This window comes from Scylla paramamosain, chromosome 7 (assembly GCF_035594125.1).
Source record: "Scylla paramamosain isolate STU-SP2022 chromosome 7, ASM3559412v1, whole genome shotgun sequence".
In the NCBI taxonomy this organism is placed as follows: Eukaryota; Metazoa; Arthropoda; class Malacostraca; order Decapoda; family Portunidae; genus Scylla; species Scylla paramamosain.
In genome coordinates, this window is record NC_087157.1 from 30,440,616 (window position 1) to 30,460,615 (window position 20,000).

A 20,000-nucleotide genomic window follows, 5' to 3' on the forward strand; every position below is an offset into this window, starting at 1 on the left:
TGTGTGTGTGTGTGTGTGTGTGTGTGTGTGTGTGTGTGTGTGTGTGTGTGTGTGTGTGTGTGTGTGTGTGTGTGTGTGTGTGTTCTGTTTTTGTGTGTATGTTGTGTGTTTGTGTGTGCGCGCGTGCGTACGGCTCGATGTGATGTGGAAAGAAAACAACTTAAGTAAATAAGAGATCAACACAGGAAAATACCTATCGACCGACCGACCGACACCCCCCCCGCCCCAACACACACACACACACACACACACACACACACACACACACACACACACACACACACACACACACACACACACACACCTTCAGTGGACTCTCTCTCTCTCTCTCTCTCTCTCTCTCTCTCTCTCTCTCTCTCTCTCTCTCTCTCTCTCTCTCTCTCTCACACACATACTGAAATGTAATTTTGTAAGGAACTCAAATTACTCATCACTTAATTAAATTTCTATGATGTATTACAATAATAATAATAACAATAATAATAATAATAATAATAATAATAATAATAATAATAATAATAATAATAATAATAATAATAATATTAATAATAATAATATTATTATTATTATTATTATCATTATTATTATTATCATTATTATTATTATTATTATTATTATTATTATTATTATTATTATTATTATTATCACTAGTATAAGTAGTAGTAGTTTCCTCACACCGTTACTACGAGAAAAGTAATGAAATCATATTGCAATCCATCTTCCTTTTTTCCTCTTTCCATTTCCTTCCTTGCATCCTTCTCTACCTTCACTCCACCACTGCTTTCTTCTGTCCCCATCCATTCCCTTCTTTCCTGTCTACACTCCTGCTCCTAAAAACCCTGCTCTCCTTCGCTTGCCTACGCAATCTACTCCTGTTTACATCTAACCCACTCTATCACTTTCCTTTCAACATCTTTTCCTTTCTTTTTCCCCCCTCTTCTTCGAAACTTTTACAACCTATTCTCCTTTTTTTCTCTCTCTTTTCCCCACAGTTACGGTCGCCGGCTGTTCGGAGGCAAGAGGGAGTCCCTGTGTTCAGAAGTGACCACAATGACAACAGTCGTGGCCAATGGATACAACCCAGTCAGCACCCAAACCACCACCACCACCACCGCTGCACCCAACACGCTGCCGCTGCCTCAGGTTCAGCAGCCTTCTATTCCTATGGGTCACCTCAGCTACAGGAATTCAACGGCGGGGATCAGCGAGGAGACAGACCCTAAGATAACAGTCAAGGATTCACTACTGTAAAAAAAAGTAATAACAAGAGAATACAAAATAAGCAGAATGAAAGACTGGCACGAGAGCAGAAGGGAACAATCATCACAGACGGGACAAAAATTAAGCCGCGTGTTTTTTTTTTTTATTATGATCTCTGCGTGTTTGTGCATTGAAGCAGTGAATTGAGTTCCACGGGCAAGGCTGCTACCTGTCTTGGTTGCGTCATTACCTAGGAATCAACAAGTGAACAAAAGATAACAAGGGCACTTGAAAGGACGAGACACAACAGCCTTGCCATGACAACTGCCGCCGTTGCCAAGGTAGTCACGGGTGAAAACAAATATATACAACAAAATAAAACACTTGTCTTCACCACCACCACTACCACCACCATTACCATCACCACCACCGCCACCATAACAACAACAACAACAACTGCAGTGGTTGCCCGAACGATTGAATACACAAGCATGGAAGCAAATAAGTAAATAAAACGCATTTTTGCCAGCGCAGTTATCGACAGCATCGGTGGTGGTGGTGGTGGTGGTGGTGGTGGTGGTGGTGGTGGTGGTGCGAGAATGCATCAGCGGCAGGGTGGAGGGTCGGGGCGAGGCGGGGAAAGTGAGGTGAAGTAAGGCAGGGTGCACCGAGGCGGACAGGAACAAGACAAACTTCCGTATTTCAGGCGACGTGGCGGAACTCTACATGAGAGGAAGAGTGACCGAGGCAGCGGCGGCGATTACCGAAGTGTGTGATGAACTGAGACTTCCGGTGTATACATGAGAGGCTTTGAGAAGTATGAGGCTACTTTCCTGATGCACATGTGACTATAAAACACGTAGTGGTGACTGTACGTACATGTGCTGAAGAAAGAGGTGCTTAATTTCAAACGATTCCAAGATACAGACGTGTACAAGTAACAGTGTTAATAACGGGATGATCTAAATGTGTGTACGGATCTAAATGTGTGTCTGGAGCTGCTTTGCTGAATATATACACGAGTGCAGGCATAGCGTCTTCTGGAAGTAGCCCGTAATCAGAGCCGGCGGGAACGTGAAGGTTTGTCAGTGGTGCGCAACACACATGTTCAGCAAACACAGGAACTCAACACAGACACAAAACGGACAACAAATACAAGCACATACATGTACAATATAAAGAAGTACATACACACGCACACACACAAGCAAGCACACGCACACACTGGAGAATGCCTGCACTGTGCTGCTGAGATGGAAAAATTCGCAAGCTTCAAAATATAAAGGAAGAGCACTTTGTTTCCACGCACCGAGCATTCATGGCTCACAAAAATAAACGCTGTCTCTACGTGCATGTACAAAATTCACATGTACGTAAAGTGAAAGAAAGAAAAACATGGCAATATAAAATCACGGAAAATGTGTATTGATGAGTCACGTGTGTAGCAGGGAATAGCACATCACACACTCAACACCCACACGTCATCGCCACCAAACATCCACCAAAGATGACAAGCTAAAAAATACTCCATTGACTGAAACACCCACGTCCTCCGGTGCAGCGCTGCCTCAGAAAAGATCGACAAGAAACGTGATAAACCGCAGCTCTGCCAGGCGAGAGAGCGCGAGGACAGAGCACACCACTAACACTACCACCACCACCACCATAACCACCGCCGTCGCCACTGCCGCCGCCGCCGCCGCCACTACTCACGCACCTAAAGAGGAAAATTGTGGCTGTCGCTGCTGTTGCGCGTGTTGTGAGTGTGTCGGTGTGTGTTTCCGATCCCTGGACAAGGATGTCGCTTTATTTTTACTGAAGAGCTTGCGGAAAACCTGAGCTGTGCGGGACACGAGACAAGGGTGACGTTCAGAGGAAACATATCAGCACCAGAAGCCCCGACCTCACGGAAATAAAACTCGCGATGGTGCAATGGTGAGGAAGCAACACATGAAATATAAGTTGCTGGAGAGACTAATTCGCCGCTTTTTCTTGTGTATGTGTTTACTGTGACATTGCACGATGCTGAAATGTTAACATCCCCCTTCCAAGGTCCACGCTACCCACATGGCTTTGATACAAGATTAGTGGCGTGTGACAATCGAGCAACAACTGCAGCTCACACTGAGGAAAGCAGCTGCCACCAACTCTTTCACACCAAACAAGGGAGACAACCAACATGTGCGTGTCAAGGGAGAGAATAATATCTTGGTGTATCAATTAACTTCCATAAGGCGACTAAGGCAAAGCAGTGTTCCGTGACGGCGGCGAAAGGAGTGCGACGCGCTGGGAGGCACGCACACTAACCGAGCTGTCGTCAAGGTAATATTCAGAATTAAACGTGAGAAGCGACGAGGCAGGAATGAGCACCAAAGAAAGCCCTCACTGGTCCCAAACAAAGGACACGGACGCTAAGCATGACAGAGAACACAACGACGCGGAAAACTGCCTGCTTCACTTTCCGGCGCATGATTACCACCGCGAACGCCTGGCAACGCATGGACTGGCGCACACCTCCACGGAGCAGCAGTACAGGTGGCGCAGCGAGCAAGGCCTTACGCCAGCGCCGGTGAATGCGTACATGTGCATCAGTGGTCCAGGGAGAGACTGTAGGTGAATACCCGTCATGCCACGGACCTATGCTGTGCTGTGCTGTGCTGGGCTGTGCTGTGCTGTGCTGTGCTGGGCTGTGCTGCGCTGTGCCAATGTTGTGCTGTGCTAGACCAGTTTCCGAGACCGACAGAATGAGTTCCACGTGTAACAAGCGCGAATACATCCTATAGTACCCTGATGCTGATTCACTACTAGACATTAAGGCCAGTGACCGAGTACTTGACTAGCATAAGGCCCACACTATTACAATTATTATTATTATTATTATTATTATTATTATTATTATTATTATTATTATATACATGTGAGGTTCAGGCTATCAAAGGCAAGAGCTCATAAGGTAATAACATTTCACATATATATTTTTGTGTCAAGTAGGCTGTAAATATCTAGGAGTAGAAGCGACGTGTTCTTGTACACAGATCAACCTGGTGCTGCTAATGACCTCCCGTAGCCGTGTGTGTTCCTGTGTCACGAGATCACGCTGTGTCAATGTTGTGTGTGTGTGTGTGTGTGTGTGTGTGTGTGTGTGTGTGTGTGTGTGTGTGTGTGTGTGTGTGTGTGTGTGTGTGTGTGTGTGTGTGTGTGTGTGTGTGTGTGTGTGTGTGTTCTAGCACCCAAAAGATCGTTACATCAATAGGGTTTGCGAGAGAGAGAGAGAGAGAGAGAGAGAGAGAGAGAGAGAGAGAGAGAGAGAGAGAGAGAGAGAGAGAGAGAGAGAGAGAGAGAGAGAGAGAGAGTTCTAGCCACCTCACACACCTGTTCCTCGGTCATCCTCCTCTGCAGGCAACCTTCACCAATCCTGACGCTCCCTTTCTTTACGCTAACTTTTTTTTCCCCCGCATAAAGTCAAGTTCTCCTCAGCTGTCGTCTTCCATGGCTGTGTGACTGTCCAGCCGGCGCTCTCCGGATCCGGCTGGGAGGCAGGAGCACCACTGGGCCGGATTAACGAGATCCGGAGTGAAGGGCAAACACACGAGAAGAATTTACAGTGGTGCACCGAGTCACTGTGTGTGTGTGTGTGTGTGTGTGTGTGTGTGTGTGTGTGTGTGTGTGTGTGTGTGTGTGTGTGTGTGTGTGTGTGTGTGTGTGTGTGTGTGTGTGTCTTTGTTACCCCACACATGCACATACCAGTCAGGCATCACATATTGTTCGGTTCCCAATCCTGTTCCCCATTACCCCCACCGCCCCCCCCCCAACCCCAATCACGGTCATGTCATTGGAGAAAGCCCGCTTTGAGTATATATTGGGGTAATGTGCTGCAAAACGCCAGGCTTTCCCTCCTTCCGTCACTCCCTCCCCTCCACCTGCCCCTCACCTCCCGTCACGTTCCCGACAAGTCTTTCCGCGGCGCACTCACATTCATGGCGTTGATTGCTCGTAATTTTACATGCATTTTTTGACCGATCCAATTTGGGTGATGTTTTGCACCGAACAGTCCGTGGTGTGTGTGTGTGTGTGTGTGTGTGTGTGTGTGTGTGTGTGTGTGTGTGTGTGTGTGTGTGTGTGTGTGTGTGTGTGTGTGTGTGTGTGTGTGTGTGTGCTCATTACGTATATGCAAGTACAGTACATTGACATCACGTGATCCCAGCTAGTAATAACACTTAATATTAATAAAGGTAATATCTGTAATAGTGTACGTACTAGTAAGGTTACTTGACTATAATAGTGACCCTTCTCTTCCCCTTCGCCCGCTGGAGACGAGTGGGTGAGGCAGACCAGGAGGGGCAGAGGACCGCCACTCGCCGCGCCCCGCCGTCCTCACTGCACGGGAGGGACGGGAGCACCTCGCCTCGTGTCCTCGGTGGCTGGGAGGAAGTGTGGGAGGGAAGGAAGGAAGGATGCGAAAGGACAAAATCCATGGAGAAAAAACATTACCTAATAAAAGTAGAGAAAGTAAGAGGGTTAAGAGAGGAGAACAGACAAGAAAAGGCTAAAGTTAAGGAAGAAAAGAGGAAAGGAGGGAAAAGATACAATAGTGTGTTAGAGTTACAGGAAAGTGAGGTTACGGAGAAACTGTTGATATGTGCTGAGGATACGATGGGCTGGTAAAAGGGAGAGCAAGGGAGAAAGACGTGGGGAAGAAAGAGCAAAGGAGAATAAAAATAAAAATAAATAAATAAGGAAGTCATAAGGATAGAAAAAAGAAAGAGAGAAATCAGTGGAGTAATTGGAGAGGTAGAAGTAAATAAGAAAAAAAACTGAGAAACAGGGAAAAAAAAACATTTAAGAAGTGGAAAAGGTAATTAATAGAAGGAGAGAGTGATTAAGAAGTCGTAAACAAAACAGAAAATATGTAGAAAACAGTAAAACAACAAAAGGAAGAGGGAAAGAAGTGAAGAGATCAGAGGGATTAGGAAAGAGGGAGAGGGAGAAAGGGCACGAGAGAGCACCAGAATTACTGAAGACACGAGGCGCTTAGGGAATTGTGGAGGGAAGGGAGGGAAGGGAGAGGGAAGGTGAGAGGGGAGGCGGCGGCAGCAGGCAGTGAGTGGCTCTCTGTTCCTCTCTCCGCTCATCACAATCACCACCACTAACCAATAACAATAACAATAAATCTGATATATTTTCTGATGTTGTGGTTAAACGTGCGTAAGACTCATCCTTTGTCACCGATTTACTACATAATATACATACATACATATATATTACTATTCATATATAATGCATATAGAAGTGTTTAATATCCTCTGTGTGTGTGTGTGTGTGTGTGTGTGTGTGTGTGTGTGTGTGTGTGTGTGTGTGTGTGTGTGTGTGTGTGTGTGTGTGTGTGTGTGTGTGTGTGTGTGTGTGTGTGTGTGTGTCATAGTTAAGATAAATATGTATAAGTTCACACTATCATACTCATAAGTTGTTTTTCCCCTCATTCACTACCATTAATTACTGTACCGTAGAGGGGAGCAGGACAAGGCTAGGTACAATAACAACAACAACTACTACTACTACTACTACTACTACTACTACTACTACCACCACCACTACTACTACTACCACCATTACTATTGCTGATTCTGTGACCATTACAACAAAGGCTCCTAAGAACAATGCCACCAACACACACACAACACACACACACACACACACACACACACACACACACACACACACACACACACACACTAATGGCTCCAGACAATGAATTTGAACAGAAGCAACCAAAGTCATTGCCTGGTGGTACTTACACACACACTTACACACACACACACACACACACACACACACACACACACACACACACACACACAAACACACACACACACACAGTCTTCCAGCCTCACAGATAGTGTTCCCTCCCTTGGCCGACTCTCCTTACCTGTCTTCGTATCTCCTCCTCGATCATTCATCACTATCCACACATCCCCGACACCGATCGCTGGTTCGTTCATTCATTCATTCATTCATTCATTCATTTACTACATTCCTTCCTCGAACCCCCCTCCAACTTTCATTTTCCCCCCCCTTTGTTCCTTTCATCACCCCAAACTTGCTTCCTTTCATTTAAACTTTCTCTCTTTTACTTTCCATCCTTTCTTCCTTCCTTCCTCTGCGACTATGAAGACATCACACTTCGCTCCTCCCTCACCTCTTTCCTTCGCTCACCCACTTTCGGGAATATAAAGTTTCTTGCTGTATAAATTTTCACTTTCATAGATATTTTTACACTCAAAGATAAAAATAAAAATGCTGGTGACTTTGCAAATATAGATAAGGTAAGGAGGAGGAGGAGGAGGAGGAGGAGGAGGAGGAGGAGGAGGAGGAGGAGGAGGAGGAGGAGGAGGAGGAGGAGGAGGAGGAGAAGGAGAAGGAGAAGAAGAAGAAGAAGAAGAAGAAGAAGAAGAAGAAGAAGAAGAAGAAGAAGAAGAAGAAGAAGAAGAAGAAGAAGAAGAAGAAAAGAAGAAGAAGCTGTAGTTAGAGAGAGAGAGAGAGAGAGAGAGAGAGAGAGAGAGAGAGAGAGAGAGAGAGAGAGAGAGAGAGAGAGAGAGAGAGAGAGAGAGAGAGAGAGAGAGAGAGAGAGAGTTTTTTCCACTCCAATAAACATGGATTCACGAACAGACGGTTAGTGTATACATCTACAGTTCATGTATACAAAGGTTTGGATGTAAATGATTATTGCAACGCGTGTATGTGGACGAAGTATACAGGAGTGGTTTCCGTATACATGTCTAACTGATATACACACATGACGCGGGATGCTAGTGATCGTGTTGTGTGTATGTGTGTGGTGTGTGTGTGTGTGGATGTCAGGGCAGGCATGTCGTACCATAGCCGTGGACGCAGATCGAGTACCACACAACACTGGACTCCACTGTGTTTATCGTGTTCCAAGATGTGAGGGATACCAAGCAGTGGAGTGCAAGGAGTCTGTTGCTGGTGTGAGGTGCAGCCAGTGAAGGGAGATTCAGTGTCCTGGTAGGGATTCGTCTTCTTGCCTCTCTCTTCTCAGTCCACTGTTTATCTCTTGCATTTTTTAAGACTTTCACTAGATCATCACGCGGAGGATGGTAAGAAAAGCATGTCTGTTCCTTGGCGCGCTCCCTCATTCTGAAGTATTCTAATCTGCTGACTGACTCCTTACGAAACCTGATATTTGGTAGAACTGGTAAGACCGAAGCAAATCATGTCTTCAGACTGATGAAAAACAGTGAGAGTAGCGTACGTATGTTGTTACTCGACTTGCTGACCAATGGCGGAGAGTGTGTGTGTGTGTGTGTGTGTGTGTGTGTGTGTGTGTGTGTGTGTGTGTGTGTATGTGTGTGTGTGTGTGTGTGTGTGTGTGTGTGTGTGTGTGTGTGTGTGTGTGTGTGTGTGTGTGTGTGTGTGTTGAGGGTCACGTGCTGGTCTCGTGATCGCCGGCCTTGGATTCATGTAGTTGGATCTCCGGGTGCAGTAGAGACCTTCCGCTCACCGCGCCCCGCTCCTGTCGCTGCTCCCCGTCAGTGGACGTCTTTAACACCCTCAACGGAGAACGAACCTCTCCGCCTAGGTGACCGGCAAAGACATTCCCACTGGGCTTGCGAGCAGTGTGTGTGTGTGTGTGTGTGTGTGTGTGTGTGTGTGTGTGTGTGTGTGTGTGTGTGTGTGTGTGTGTGTGTGTGTGTGTGTGTGTGTGTGTGTGTGTGTGTGTGTGTGTGTGTGTGTTTCAGTGTTGTGCTCATCCGTGCCTCTGTTCATTTTTTTTTTTTTCCCTCTCTCAAACAGTTAACATTTGTAGCGTAGTAAACGACTATTATTTTTTCTTTCTCGTTTTTTTCAATCTTGCAAGGGTTACAATTGTATGTAATTACGTGTATCATTATCATCGCTGTCATTATTATTATTATTGTTGTTGCTATTATTATTATTATTATTATCATTATTATTATTATTATTATTATTATCATTATTATTATATCTAATATTCTTTCAGCTGTTTTCTATGAACGATACAAATACATCTTATTTCACTACAGTGGCGTCTCTCTCACATCCTTCACCTCCTCTCTTAGATTCCGTGGTTGTACTACATACATAAACGGCCACGGTGAGGTATTGCTATCAAGCCAGGAGGGAGGGAGGGAGGGAGGGAGGAGGAGGAGGAAGAATATGTAAGCCTGCTGGCATTAATCTACTACTAATAAGAGGATTAAGGAAAAAAAAAAAAGGAAAACAAGGAAGATGAGTAGAAAGAGGACTGACAGCTAGTACAAGTTGGAGTCATCAGCATGAGTGGATAAGGCAATAAGTTTGTGATCATTTGTGAGTAAAGGAGTGAGTGGAGGTAACAGCAGAAAGCCCTGAGGAATACCACTGCTGATAAGTTTGGAGAGAGAATAGTCACAGTGGCTGTCTACTACTGCAGCGATAGAATGGCCAGAAAGGAAATTTCAGATAAAGGTGTACGAGCACGCGGAGAGATGGATGGAGGATGAGTGAGGAAACCTTGGAAATTAAAGATTTGAGTCACTATCAAAAGCTTGTGATGTCTACGGCAACAGCAAAGGTTTTCATCGAAATTCTTAAGAGAGGATATCAAGATTCAGCAAGGACACCCAGAAGATCGTCAGAGGATCGTTCTGTACGGAATCCATAGCGGCGATCAGAAAGCTATGCTACAGAAATTTCTTGTTAAGGAAAGATTCTAAAACTATGGAATGGCAAGAAGTCAAAGCTACAGATGGCTGTCTGTATAGCTGTCACCCTTCTTAAAAAAGAGAAAAAAGACTGAGTGCAGGCAAAACTTCGGTAAGAAGGCCGGATGTGACAAACTCGGAACGGGAACGATACAATGGACTATTTCAGAACCATAAACCATCTCAGGATCAAAAGAGAGAGAGAGAGAGAGAGAGAGAGAGAGAGAGAGAGAGAGAGAGGAGAGAGAGAGAGAGAGAGAGAGAGAGAGAGAGAGAGAGAGAGAGAGATGAGAGAGGAGAGAGAGAGAGAGAGAGAGAGAGAGAGAGAGAGAGAGAGAGGGGGGGGGGGGGCATAACATATAAAGAGGCAGTCAAGCACTGCTTTCACCTTCCCAACAGCAACACCAGCAGAGCACCGGGGGGCTACAGACCTTCCATGACTTAATGACCTGTCCGCTTTACTGCTGCCGCCTCGCCGCGGTCGCCTCTGTCTCGTCGCCTCAAGCTCTGCTCCTCAAAAAATCATTAGTTCGCAACAGGTGCCGCCACCATCCCTTCCTGCAAAACTCTACACCTCCAGCTAGATGCAAGAAGAGTGACCATTCTCCTTCCTTGCTGCGATGATCTGCACGCGTGATGAGCCAGCAAGGCAGTAATTTCCTGTCCTTTTGTATCAAAACGTTCTTGATTCGCATTTTCAATAGTAGCATATGAAGTTCTGTGTCATACAATATACATTTTTCAATATACAATGCCAACAATTCACAACACCGCTGTATAATTACTTTTGACAATACTGCAATACATACGTGAAAACAAATAACAGATTTTAAAATCTGAATATCACAGTGTATGAATGATAAGGCAGTGATATACTTTCGAGGGAACCTGGGGTGTGGGGTGGGGCGAGATGAGAGGTGGCGGGAGAGTGTTATGCGTGGGCGGGGTGCTGAGGGACACTGTAACGACGGTAACGAGGTGCACGGAAACTGAAGAGGCGGAGCTGCAAGTTTAAGAGTATGTAGTGTGCTGGAGACAAGATGACTGGCAGCGGGGTTGGTGCTCTGAGGGTATGAGGCAGAAAAGTGAGGAGGTTGAGATAAGGGAGATGTGAACGATGAAGTGGGGATGAAGTGTCAGGCAAAAGTGGGGCGAGTTGAGAGAGCGGGAGGAGGTGTTCTGTGAAGGCGGGGAAGGAAAAGCGACGGTAATACGACCCGTCACAGAGTGAGCTTCATAAAAAGAACATAAACGTTGGAGCTTCACAGGAAGGAAAAAATAATGTATCTTCAAGGAAATCGACGTCCATCAGGAGATTAAAAGGAGAATAATGCCCCACGTGCACTGTAAAGAAAAAAAAAAATTGTAGGAAGGAAAGAAAAGACCCCACGCAGTTACCGATGATCCGTGACAACAGAGAAAACGTTGAAACAGAAATCGTGGTGAATAGATGGTGGCGGTGATCACGTGGGCAGCGCATAACGATGACAGCAAAAAAAGTGACATCCTGGCGACAGCAGCACTGGAAGGTAGTGGTTGTGATGACTTGACGGTGCTTATAGTAAGGAGTGGTGGTGGTGGTGGTGGTATTATGTGATGCTAACGAAATCTGTGATGGTAAATAATGGTGATGGCAGCAGATGAACAGAAGCAACGGTAACATTAAAAAACAAAGATGATAATGGTGATGGCGCAAGTAGTGCTGGTGGTGCTGATGGTGCTGGTGGTGATGGTGGTGATGGTGGACAGGCGACATAAATGATAAGCTAGTAAAAAAAAACAAAAAATGTGCTCCGTCAGAGGCAGGGAGCTTACTACAATTTGCATCATTATTAGCTGAAATAAAGCAGACGAAGACCTAAAACTTGAGAGGGATTAAATATATATCCATTAATCCATCAAAGGCAGCGATTAACACTTGCTCACACTTTCCCAGACCATCTCTCTCTCTCTCTCTCTCTCTCTCTCTCTCTCTCTCTCTCTCTCTCTCTCTCTCTCTCTCTCTCTCGATACAAATAAAGGTCGACTTGAGCAGGTTAGATATCGTAAAACAAACTGAAAAAATTATTTACTTTCATTATTTTTGTCGATGTGTTAGTCAAAATTTCTGTTATTACTCAGCAAATGACGGGCATAATTTTCTTCATTATAGATTGCCACTGGAGAGAGAGAGAGAGAGAGAGAGAGAGAGAGAGAGAGAGAGAGAGAGAGAGAGAGAGAGAGAGAGAGAGAGAGAGAGAGAGAGAGAGAGAGAGAGAGAGAGAGAGAGAGAGAGAGAGACGTAATCAATTCAAATTTCAACGAGGAGCAAGTCGGGCAATTGAGACTAAGGATGAGTGGGAGGACCAGGTCTGTCGCTCCCTGGTGGATCTTGGAAGTGGATTCAGATATCAGCACTGCAGGATTGTAGATCGTATTTCCCGTTTCTGACTTTTATGAACGGACATCCGATGACTGACTGCCTGACTGACTACCTGACTGCCTGAATGACTGACTGGGTCGTGAACTGGCCGGCTGTCTGTCTGGTTATATGCTGCCCCCACCAAACACACACACATATACACACTTTTATTCTAAACATTTCCTTCACACTGCACACTGCTGGTAACCTTCAACATGGCTCAACTATCCTACCAACCCACCAACCCATTGTATCCACCACCCAATCAACCACATGCATCACGCACTAAGAACACGAGGACCTAAAGTAAGGGAAGCCGCAGAGAGCCCGTTGGCCTACACGCGGCAGTTGTTGAATTGTCACCCTTCGTGATTTCTTTTTCCCTGTGTGATGCACTTCACTTTCTATACCTTTTCTCTTTACTCCTATACAAAAAGACAGACAACACACAAAGATGTCAATGAGTTTCCCTAGATTAATAGAGTTTGTAGCTTTTTTTGTTACTGTAAACAGCTTATTTATAATTATACAGACTCTGTATCTATACTGACATACATTTAGCCTCCACCCTCGTTAACTTTTTTTTTGTTTTTGTTTTTCGGGAGCGACAAAATAGCAGATGTTTCCCCTTCTGATAATATTAAAACGCAGTAAGATAAGGAGACTGCAAAGGCCAGGTGATCTACATAAGCGGTCTCCTGAGACTTATCATCTACCATCTCAGCTATAAATTCATCTACATTCCTCTTGAAAACTGTCTAGTGTCTGTACATCTACTACGTTCTTAATCAGCCTGTTCCAGAATCCTAGTATCTGGACCAATTTTTGCCAATTTCCTTTTTAAATCAGAATTTCTCTAGCTTGTAACCATTCGTACGAGTTCTAACTTGTTGTATGACCAAAAGAACCAGATTCATATTTTTTCCCGCCTAGCCCTCTAACCTTTCCATTGCCCTTGCCCGGCCTGCCTCCAATCATGAAAAAGAGTATTCGCGTTACAGATTTACCACTTGATATTTAGTTATGAAACATTCGGAAAATGTCATGCAATACTGTCCTTGGATGACAATCACTTCACTAACACCTCTTCACTTAATCTCACCACAATATGTTCCTCCCTTTCACACTTCCACAGTTCCAAATAAAATACTTTTCCCCTACCCTCCTTCAACACACCTTCCCCTATTCCCTCTCATCCTCCTTCATGCTCAAAATAGCTGAGTCTCTCATTTTTTTTTTTTATTCCTGTTCTCCCTATCTCGTCTGCAACAGCACCTCAGAAAGTCCCTCGCTCCGGCGTCACCACCTTCGCCTTGTTGTCCTTGCGGAGGTCTGGTAAAGGCCGCGACACACCAGTAATGCAGGTGACGCGGCTGAAAATACTGGTATACACACACACACACACACACACACACACACACACACACACACACACACACACACACACACACACACACACACACACACACACACACACACAGAGAGAGAGAGAGAGAGAGAGAGAGAGAGAGAGAGAGAGAGAGAGAGAGAGAGAGAGAGAGAGAGAGAGAGAGAGAGAGAGAGAGAGACCTACCGCCGCCTTGACTTGTTATTAACTCTCTCTCTCTCTCTCTCTCTCTCTCTCTCTCTCTCTCTCTCTCTCTCTCTCTCTCTCTCTCTCTCTCTCTCTCTCTACTTGCCACTATCTGTTTCAGTAGTGAGTGTCGTTCTGCCGTTCCTATGAAAGCTCTTACATCTTTTCTATAGTGCAGGTTCCATCCCTACCTCACCACCAGGTCTGAAGGAGCGGTGGGTAAGGCACAGCCATCATCCTTGTATCCTACTTGTATTGCTTCCGCGCAGCTTACCATAAACACCAGCGTAAGAACTGACTGGTTTGTTGTGATCCTCCTCCACATCTTTCTCCTTTTCCATATTTTTGTTTCTCATCATCGAAACGTATTCATACCTGTCGCCTGGAGTAAAATAAATGAAGGCATACTTAGTACAGTAATAAAGTAATGCTGTTTTTTACTTTACTTCTCGAATAAACTGACCAAACACACGAAAATACTGAAAGAAGTCTGCTTAACCTGCCGCTCCCACAAGGTCAAGGAGTCACAAAAACGGAGAATTCAGTTCCTTTTTTTTTTTTTTTTTTTTACATATGAGGGTCACTGGCCAAGGAGAAAAAGAGGAAAAAAACACTGGGGTGCCAGTCCCAAAAGAGATATCAGGAGAATCATCGAAAATTGAAGGATGTTTGTCTTGAACCCTCCCTCTTCAAAGAGTTCAAGTCATAGGAAGGAGGAAATACAGAAGCAGGCTGGGAGTTCCAGAGTTTACCACAGAAAGGAAAGAATCAATGAGAATATTGGTTAACTCTTGCATTAGAGAGGTGAACAGAATAGGGGTGAGAGAAAGAAGAAAGTCTTGTACAGCGAGGCCGCGGGAGGAGGTGAGGCATACAGTTAGCAAGATGAGAACAGCAACTGGCGAGAAAAGAGGGGTAGAAGATAAGTGTTTTGATACTCCTCTTTTGAAGCAGTTCAGATGGTAAGGAGGAGGAAGCCATTTTGATTGGAAAACTGGGCAGTGTTGAGAAATACATAAATAAATACAACAGAACCACACCTCTGACATAAATTAAATTACTATAATGTACTATTTTTACGCTTAAAAATCACCTAAAAAGTACGCTAGAAGTACATGTATATACTAGAATATCTATAATAACTTTAGATTATCAACCACAGCACAAAGGAAGTGTATCTTTTATGCGGCTCATATTTTTTAATGACACTGTTGTTCTTAGTGACAGTTGTTGGCTTACACATTGGTCTGAACCACACTGTTCAAATCTAATCCTTCTCCCATTCGCAAGAATTTCTTCCTCGTTCAGTTCTTCAATTAGTAACAAACCAAAGGTCAGGGTGGGTTTGCACTGTGGACGCCCTCCAAGTTGTTGGTATGCGAGGTTAATCTTGAAGGGCTTTGTCACCCACATTCCAATCAGTAATTTTGAACCTGTGACACGACCTCTTTCTAAAACAATTTAATTCACAGCAAAGGTGAGCCAGTCATTTGGCAGCGAGGTGAAAAATACTCAGGTGATAAGGGCCTCAGGTCAGGTGATCATCAGGCCAGATAGGCCTGAGACCATAAAGACCTAAGGCTGTTTGGGCCGCAGGTCACTAGTTACCCAAACTACTTGGTCCACAAAATCGCTCTACATTCAGACGTCTTGCCTACAAGTCTAGTGAAGGATGCACGTGAGTTCACTAACACAAAATAATGTTCATCCACCCTTCCACCCATTCACCCACCCAATCACTCAACCACATTCACCCATCCACTCAGCCACTCAACCACATCCGCACCCAGCCATCCACCCGTCCACTAATGCCGACCAGGAAGTCGTCGCCCCGGGTGACGACCCACGGGACAAAGATCATGTAGGCCAGGGCCGCCACGACTGTGAGGAAGGGGCGCAGCCGCCGCGTGCTGCCCCTGCCAGCCCCACCACGCAGCCTGGGGGCAGATAGGGCCACCTTGGGCAGCCACGCGTCTGCCTCACCACGCTGCCGGAGGCCAGGCAAGGGCACCACGGGCAGCCCAGCGTCTTCCCCACCACGGCGGCGAGGCGCGGCATTGCATTCTGGGAAGGCAGCCAGGCTCCAGTCTGGAGGAAGCAGGCCGGTGTCCTGCTGCGTCACAGCACCACCAGCAGCAGCAGCAGGAGTGCCACCGCTGGCCTGCTCCCACCACTGAGGGCCCTCGGGAAGCCGCTTCCGCTTCACCACAGGCTGGATGCCCGCCACGATACGCAGGGCGCGGAGACTGAGGAGGTCGTCCTCGCTTGTCCACGTCCCGGGGCCCCGCCACTTCTCCGTGGACTGAGGACTGAAGAAGTCGTCCAGGGTGGTCCACACCGCGAGGCCTTGCCACTTCTCCGCGGCCTCCTCCTCGGTGTGGCGAGGAAGCCGCAGCGTCTTGCCGGTGGAGGGGTTGAAGAAGGTCACCCACTCCCCGTCAGCTCCCTCGCCGTCCTCCGCGACACATGGGCTGGGAGTCTCGGGGGCCAGCTCCTCCTCCACGGGAGTCTCCTCGGAGTCCCACAGGTCGTCGTAGCCCATGGGAGTGTCGTCACTGAGGGGCGGGTCGGCACCAGCACCGTCCCTGGTGCTCCGCTGGCTGCCAGCACACCCGCTGCTCCTGGCCTGTGGCAGTGAATGCCAGCCAGGCCTCGGAGGCGGGGGTGCCCTCCAGCTGGTCCAGCAGGGCGCCCAGTGAGACCTGCAGGAGCACCTTGCTGGGCCGCCCCTTGGTCCAGTACTTCACCTTGACGGGCAGATCAGCCTCCAGGCGTCTCAGCTTCGCCAGGTCCTTCACTCCGCACTCTGCGGTCTGCTCGTACTCGCCAGAGGCTCCCTGTTGCCAGTGAGCCTCCTTGAAGCAGAAGATGGCCACCGTGCGCTTCTTGGGGCACCACGGCAGGCAGCCTTTGCGGGGCTGCCGCACACTGAGCCGCAGGCGTGAGGGAGCCTGCTGCAGGGTGTCGGCGCGAGCCACACACTTCAAGTGATAAGACATTTTGTTTCCAGACATTTTTGTAAATCACTCTTCTTGCTCAAGATTTGCTGAACATGAAGCTGAACCACATTCAGGATGAAGCCACTCAGTGTTCACGAATGTGGCTATTTGGGACTGAAATTAAGCGCACTTACTCTTAAGGAAGGAGGACGTGTAGAGGAGTTAGTCAAAACGTATAGATATGATGCCAAGGCGTGACACACCCAGGAACGAACGAAACAACGAACGAAGGGTACAAGTGTACTAATATAGATATAATAGTAATAATAATAAGTAAGCAAATAAATAAGTAAATAAACACAAAAATGGGTTGTTCCACTAACTACTTTCCTCCACCACCTTCCACTGCACCCTCTGACAAAATATTCTCTGTGTTTTCATATTTTTCCTTTCCTGTGTTTGTTTCTTCTCTTCCTGTTTCGTCTTTCACTTCACACCTCATTTCTTCTTATCATTAGCATTACTAAAACTACACGCATGCTTCCCATCTGGCAGCACGAACAACATTTCACTCTATAACTCCACAGATTTGTAACCGTCCTGTCTGTTTTCGTCGCAATAAACAGCAAGGCGGCGACCATTTACATCACATTACCTAGAGCTGTCACGGGAGTGTGAGGCCAACACACACACACACACACACACACACACACACACACACACACACACTTCACTACATACTAGTTTTCTTCACTTCATCGGTACACAAAGAAAACAATAAGAAAAATACAGCTTATAATGCCCAGAGCACTTAAGAAATTAATAAATGGATAAATGGAAGCAATGAAATGTTAAAAAATGATAGCAATAAAAAGAAAATATACAAATAAAAGTGACACCCCCCAAAAAAAAAAGAATTATATATATAAAAGAAAAATATTCACAGTAAAATTTAAGCAAAAGATTTTTAAAATATAAATAAAAATAAGAATAAAAATGAAAAACGAAAAGAAAATGAACGAACAATGAACCCTTTCAGTGACAGACATAATATCCAACCTCCACAAAATCAACTGCTAGGACTGAGAGAGAGAGAAAAGAAAAAGAGTAAACAGACACAACAGAGGAGGACTGACAAGGGATGGCATCAGAACGCCTTCATCACAACAAATACCATTCTTAACTTAATCCAAGCTTCTCATGGTATCCGAAACGCGATCATGACGACGTTGTGGCGCTCTAAGAATTAAAATGGTAGTGGTGGTGGTCTTGGTAGTGGTGGTTGTGGTGGTGGTGGTGGTGGTGGTGGTAGTAGTAGTAGTTGTAGTAGTAGTAGTGGAGGAGGAGGAGGAGGAGGAGGAGGAGGAGGAGGAGGAGGAGGAGGAGGAGGAGGAGGAGGAGGAGGAGGAGGAGGAGGAGGAGGAGGAGGAGGAGGAGGTAGTAGTGGTGGTGGTGGTGGTAGTGGTGATGGTGGTGGTGTCACTTGATTGCAATTATTATTCCATTATCACAAGTAATTCCACTAATTGGTGAGTAATGCTGATTTCTCGTCACACCGCTATAAGTTTTTTTATTTTTTATTAGCACAGAACTATTCATTATTTTAACACTTTTATTTTACGTCACCACTTTTGTGCTATTTTTCAGTCTTGATTTTTCTTTATCACATTTTCATTTTTTTTTTTTTTTTTGCATTATTTTTCTTCTCTTCTTCTTTACTTTTCCTGCTGTTTTTTTTTTTTTCTTTTTCCTTTATTCAGTTCAACAAGTTCAGTTTCGTGTAGTTAGGTTTGCATTTTTACTTGTTTTGTTTTGCTCTCTGTTTGTTTTCACTATATTTTTCTAGCTATACTCTCTCTCTCTCTCTCTCTCTCTCTCTCTCTCTCTCTCTCTCTCTCTCTCTCTCTCTCTCTCTCTCTCTCTCTCTCTCTATCTATCTCTCTCTCTCTCTTTCACTCCCTGTCAAATATTTCACTTGCAATCCGCGGCTGATATCGTTTGTTTATTAGTGATTAACTTCCTTGCCTTCAGGAAATGGGGCACCATTTCTTATATTTTCTTTCTTTCCTATAAAATTTCCTTTGCGTTTCTCCTTCTCTAACTCCGTAATGTATTTCTTTCCGACCTGTTTTCCTGTACGGCTTATGCTGGAGGGAGTGGAGGGTGGGGAGAGAGCCTTCTTCTTTGCTGTCCTTTTCTTCTATTATCACCTTTGTAGTCCTAGATCACGTCACTTCGAGAGGACACCAAGGTCTGTTGTGGTCTGTTTTTCAATGTAACTCTCTCTCTCTCTCTCTCTCTCTCTCTCTCTCTCTCTCTCTCTCTCTCTCTCTCTCTCTCTCTCTCTCTCTCTCTCTCTCTCTGTGTGTGTGTGTGTGTGTGTGTGTGTGTGTGTGTGTATATATATATATATATATATATATATATATATATATATATATATATATATATATATATATATATATATATATATATATATATATATATATATATATATATATATATATATACATATTGGCCGCACAGCACAGTGTTCTTATAAATATAATATCAATTTTGTGATGAGAATGTGCTGATTTTTGCTTCAACTTCAGGAAAATAAAAAAAAGTTTCGATTTTTGTCCGGTTGCTTTCTCGCTTGGACTGCAGACTATTTTTCATGCACATATGTTTGCACATGTACACATGCACGCACGCGCGCTCGCACACTTACCCACGCATGCATGTACGCTCGCACAAGTACAGACGCATACACATGCGCTAGCACACGTACGCACACACGAGCGCGCGCGCGAGCACACACACACACACACACACACACACACACACACACACACACACACACACACACACACACACACACACACACACACACACACACACACACACATACAAGCCCTGAATCGTCCAAGGTAGAGTTTTTAGCAAAGGTTTGAGCGAAGAGTTTAGCTTTAAAGATAGATGTGATAGCAGTGGTGCCATCTGGTTGAAATAAAGGAGGGAAAGAAGAAGAAGCAAAGTTATTGGAGATATTTTTGGCTAATGTCAGAAGTCAAGAGGAGAGTTAGATCTTGAAAGATTTTGACACTTTCTTTTAATGAAGTTTTTGGCATAGTTCCGGGCAGAAATACAAAGTGCATGAGATTCTGCTGATGGAAGGCTTA

The 20,000-nt window shown here is 45.3% G+C and overlaps 2 protein-coding genes across 2 annotated transcripts in view; one reads left to right on the top strand and one right to left on the bottom strand.

The window, feature by feature from the left end:
* The window catches only part of LOC135102342 (diuretic hormone receptor-like), a 131,120-nt gene extending 123,290 nt beyond the window's left edge, over positions 1 to 7,830 (top strand). Inside the window, 1 exon segment of the mRNA XM_064007437.1 lies at positions 993 to 7,830. Within this exon segment, the coding sequence (XP_063863507.1) occupies positions 993 to 1,251 (259 nt within the window). The 3' untranslated portion in view covers positions 1,252 to 7,830.
* Positions 1 to 20,000, bottom strand: part of LOC135102343 (uncharacterized) — a 175,912-nt gene that overhangs the window by 67,349 nt on the left and 88,563 nt on the right. The window lies entirely within an intron of this gene.